This window comes from Rhodamnia argentea, chromosome 5, assembly GCF_020921035.1.
Source record: "Rhodamnia argentea isolate NSW1041297 chromosome 5, ASM2092103v1, whole genome shotgun sequence".
Taxonomy (NCBI): Eukaryota; Viridiplantae; Streptophyta; class Magnoliopsida; order Myrtales; family Myrtaceae; genus Rhodamnia; species Rhodamnia argentea.
This window is the reverse complement of record NC_063154.1, coordinates 17611724-17616465: the sequence shown is the minus strand read 5'-3', so window position 1 is coordinate 17616465 and position 4742 is coordinate 17611724. Positions and strand designations below refer to the sequence as shown.

At 39.7% G+C, this 4742-nt stretch overlaps 1 protein-coding gene across 1 annotated transcript; it reads left to right on the top strand.

The window, feature by feature from the left end:
* The first annotated feature begins 561 nt into the window (after positions 1-561).
* On the top strand, positions 562-4034 carry LOC115757424 (disease resistance protein RPV1-like). Its single transcript, XM_030697629.1, has 2 exons — positions 562-1223; positions 3440-4034. The coding sequence occupies exons 1-2, from the start codon at positions 562-564 to the stop codon at positions 4032-4034; spliced, it is 1257 nt and encodes a 418-aa protein (XP_030553489.1).
* The last annotated feature ends 708 nt before the right edge of the window (positions 4035-4742 follow it).

Sequence of the window (4742 nt, the reverse complement as noted above, 5' to 3'; positions counted from 1 at the left end):
GTAATCAATTTCCCGTCTCTGGTTCACAGGCATAAGATAATCCTCCCGTTATTTTACTTAGGTGTCTAGTCAACTTACTATAAACGGATTAATGGCAATTTCGAATGAAATTGATTTGCATGTTAAACACTTAGAACCATAAATCGAGTTGGTATGGACTTAGGAGAGTCTGAGTTAGGTTTAAAAATTGTAGCCCATTAACTTAAGATTGAGAAAATTTTAGGTCAGCCACACCAAATAAGTTAGATTGAGGACTAGAAGACACAAAATGATTCTACTTTGATTCGCTTGAGATTCTACCGGTAGCTGCACGCTCGTGCGGTTCATTTTTCCAAGAAAACATATGGCCGTGTCTCACGGAAAAGTATCTCAATTTGTATGGAGAGTGATCAACGTGACACGTCAAGTTGGAGCAAATGGACAAAAGCAGAGAGAGAGAGAGAGAGAGAGAGAGAGAGAGAACTCGCTCAGAATTTGAATTTCAGTTATAAATAAGGTCCAGGGGAGCTTGCCCTGTGAATGAACTTGGTACAGCTCTTTCTCTGCTTTGATTGTCTTTCAATGGCGACTTCCAGTAAGATGATGAACCAATTTGGCCAGCTCATGCGCAAGCTTTCCCCTCTTTTGTCTCCTCCTCCATTGTATCCAAGCCTCCTGAACAAGAGAACCTCGCAATTCCAATCTCAATCCCCTCCCATCTCTTTCCCTTCCTCTCCACTCCACTCCTCTTCTCTCAAGCATAGCCTGACAGCCAGGCCACAACTCTACTTTCCCCCTGCCTCCATCCCTCGCTGGGTTCACGACACGTTCATCAGTTATAAACAGGCCGATACCCGCAACTTCGTGAGCCACCTCCACGACGCTCTCGAGCGGAACAAAATAAGGGTCTTCATAGACCACAGCCTGGAAAGAGGGCTAGAGATCGCGCCAGCAATCAACGAAGCGATTGAGCGGTCGAGGAGTGCCGTTGTGGTGATCTCTCGGACCTTTGCCTCCTCACCGTGGTGCCTGGACGAGCTGGACAAGATCCTTGAGTGCAAGGAAAAGAAAGGCCAGCTGGTGTTCCTCATTTTTGTGGGCGTCGACCCCAGAGAGATGCGTGAGCAGTCCGGACCATTCAAGCAGATTGGGCAAAGCGAAAAGGGTTTCAGGCACAAGGTCCGGAAGTGGAGAGACGCTCTTCGAAAAGCTGGCAATCTCACCGGTTGGTCTCTTGGAAACAGGTACTTTCTCTCTTACGGGTTTTCTTGAGAGTATTCCTAAGGGAAGTTACTTAATTTGTCCTTGAAATGACAAAACTTACTCTTAAGATTCCATCCTTGGTCTAGGGGCAGCAGGAGTATGTGTAAATGTTCGGAATCCTTTTACTAGATAAGGAAATTAGAAGTCTCTAAATAAAATGATAGATAACCATCTGTTAAGCGTTAAAGGAGAGAAAACGAATTGATGGATATCCCAAGCTTGCCAGTTGTAACCCTCGTTCCATATTGTTTTTTGATAACTGAACGAACAAACAAGTTCATTCTCCTCACTTCTTCCCTCAAGCTTATAGAATTCCCTAGAGAACAATGATTTTCGCCGTCGCCCATTGCCTTCATGCATCATTTCCCTCACTGAGTTTTGTTGTTGAAAACATACAAGGGGGTGAATTCCAAAGCATATGAGCTTCTTTTCCTATAGTTTTTATTTTTATTTTTATCAGAAGTCCCATGCTTTCTTTTCGTACATATCAAAGAGAACGAAAATGGGCAAGTCCGGCATCTTCCATGCCATTCTTGGGTAAACCCTAGCTGTGATGCAACCCTTCCCTTCACCGCTAAAACTCTCCACTACGGAATGATCTCTCCTCCGAGGGCACCAAAGGGGAAAAAATAAGTTATCAATCTTTGTATTTTGTGGACTATGGTACCTACCTAGGGTTTAGAAGAAAGTTCAGCCTCCAGCTTCTCTCTCTCTCTCTCTCTCTCTCTCTCAAATTTCTATATTATTTCCTTTTTTGGCAATTAAACTTTCTATTGTAGAAACTCTCTTATGGTGAGCATAGAGAATGTTTTTCTTCAGCCTGTTTCTATCCCTCTTCTTTTCAATCGTTACATGATTTGCCAGACGATTTTCTCTTGTTTATTATGTATATGTAACATTATGTACATATATGCATAACGAAAATTTGCAATCTTTAGAATGTTGACCTCAAATATAGCATTTTTTTTTAGGGCAACGTCCGCAATTGAAATATCCCAAACCCTAACAAGTCAATCCAGGGCTGAAATATGCAAAGGCGCCCCAATTCGAATCCAAAGACATTATTGATCCAAAAGAAAGGGGAGAATTCAAATTCAAGAAAAGAAGCCAATGAGCATGAGATATCTTGAAACTTCAATGATCCACATGCAGAATTCCTCGAAATGTGCTAATCCCTTGAATATCAATATGTTTATGTGTTGTGACGATTTAAATTTGCAAAATGTCAGTCCTATTCCGAAACTAAAGTAGACAATTATCAATAGAACCTAAAACGTATTTCATGAAACTGTTCATAATTAAGTCAATTGCGGGTGATGTTTTAGATTATTCCGCTGATTATAATACCAGAATACTAGCCTAACAGAACCATGCTATGCATGGAGAAAAGGCTTATGATATAGATTAACGGAAATCACTCTTGAAGTATACTTGATTGTTGCATCGGCGAACATTTTATATGTTGACTTATTTAGAAATTTATATAAGCATAAGATGAAGCTCGCATGGGTGTATGGCTCTGACTCTCCAATCATCGCATATTCTTTTCCATAGTGGATGCAATAGTCATAAATATTCTTCTCCATGGTGGCTATACTAATTCTCACCACACGAAGTAATTTTTTGGTGTTTAATTTTGACTAGATAAAATCTTGAGTCAAATTTCAATTAACATTAGCATGTTATTAGACTAAAACTCTTCATCAACTACGTGGGTCTTTATTAAAAGTCATTAATTTTCATGGATATTTTGTTCAGTAGTTCTAATAGCATATTTTATTGTCGACATGTCATATTGGGATTCTTTTTTGTCGGAAGTATTGAAATGTTTTACGTTAAAAGTGGAGGGAGACATGTTTGAATATTTTATCCTCATATTGGACATGAATTTTTGGAAAAAGTATAGTAATATTTTGAAAAGGGGCAGATAAAGATATGTGTCATTCCAATTAACTGAGAGTAGAAGAAAGAGTTTTTCCCTTTTATTTTAAAAAACGATAAGAAGGAGAAAAGTTAAGGAAAATCCAACATGAAAGAGGGGGAGATGGGCCACTATTAGAAGCACATGTCAACCTCTTACATTCCATTAAATTCTATTATATTGATTATTAAATTTAGATGTCATCTGAGTGATCTTTTCTTCATCTTTTACTAGTGCGAATAACGAGTCACACCTTTAGTTGTTGACAATTTGCAGACTTGAAGCCGAATTCATCCAATCCATTGTGGAGAAAATCTCAAGAAGACTTAGCTGCTCAGGCACGGATCTGCTTGCTTTCCATCCGGTTGGGTTAGATTCTCGAGTACAAGCCTTGTACTCCTTACTCCAATTAGAGGTTGAGGAGGTCCGAATTGTGGGAATTTCGGGAGCTAGCGGAATAGGTAAGACGGCACTTGCAAGAGCTTTGTATGACCGCATTGCAGATCAATTTGATCGGAGTTGCTTTCTCGCAAATGTTAAGGACATATCGAGCCAAGATGGCCTCTCCAAAATGCAGAAGACCCTTTTTGGTGACATTCTCGGTGATGGAGTTTTGGAGTTTGGTGATGATATTCATGAAGTAATGAACTTCATGAGAAGTAAGCTTCGTAACAAGAGGGTTTTGCTGGTATTTGATGATGTTGAAGGGTTGTTGGTGCCACTGAGCCACCTGATCGGGGCAATAAACTTTGGCTTGGGAAGTAGAATCATTTTGATCCCTCAACACGAAGAAACCTTAATCGGTCTTCACGGGGAAATCTATAAGGTAAAAGCGCTAAAGGATGATCAAGCTCTCGAGCTTTTCAGTTGAAATGCATTCCAAGAAAGATATCCCAAAAGTGATTATAAGATGCTCTCAAATTGTTTCACCAATATTTTCAAAGGGCTTCCTTTGGTTCTCACTGTGATGGGTTCTTTCTTGAGCAGTAAAAGCATCAAAGAATGGCAAGGAACTTTCGATCGACTGAAAGAAATCCCTCAAGGAAAGGTTCATGATATACTCAGGATCGCTATCGATGGCTTAGAGGCCAATGAGAGGACGATCTTTCTCGACATCGCATGTTTTCTTAATAGATATGACAAAGAAGAGATCATCAAGTCCCTAACCTTTTGCGGTATCCATGCCAATAGTGGTATAGAGGTTCTAATCCAAAAGTCGCTCATATACATCGATGAAAATAATAAGATATGGATGCATGATTTGCTTCAAGAAATGGGTAGACAAATTGTGATCCAAGAGTGCCCTGAAAATCCTAGCAAACGAAGCAGAATATGGCGTCATGAGGATGCTCTACAAGTGGTTAGGCAAAACTCGGTAAAAGTTCAAGCTTATCCCAAAAAATAAAAGTTAATTTGAACATCATATACGTATATCTTCCTTTTGTGGACTTCGCAATTACATGGAATCTAAAGAACTTTATATTGCATGACTAGGAGAGAAACATATGCGAATTTTTTGTTTTTGGCGATTAGGGTTTTGAGCAAGAAACTAGGGTTTGGGATCTTTATTGCGTGCTTT

Bases quoted from the DNA above. Each gene is read 5' to 3' on its own strand.
- LOC115757424 (XM_030697629.1), top strand. From the start codon at position 562: ATGGCGACTTCCAGTAAGATGATGAACCAATTTGGCCAGCTCATGCGC. The intron at 1,224-3,439 runs GTACTTTCTCTC...GACAATTTGCAG, and splicing joins GGTTGGTCTCTTGGAAACAG to ACTTGAAGCCGAATTCATCC.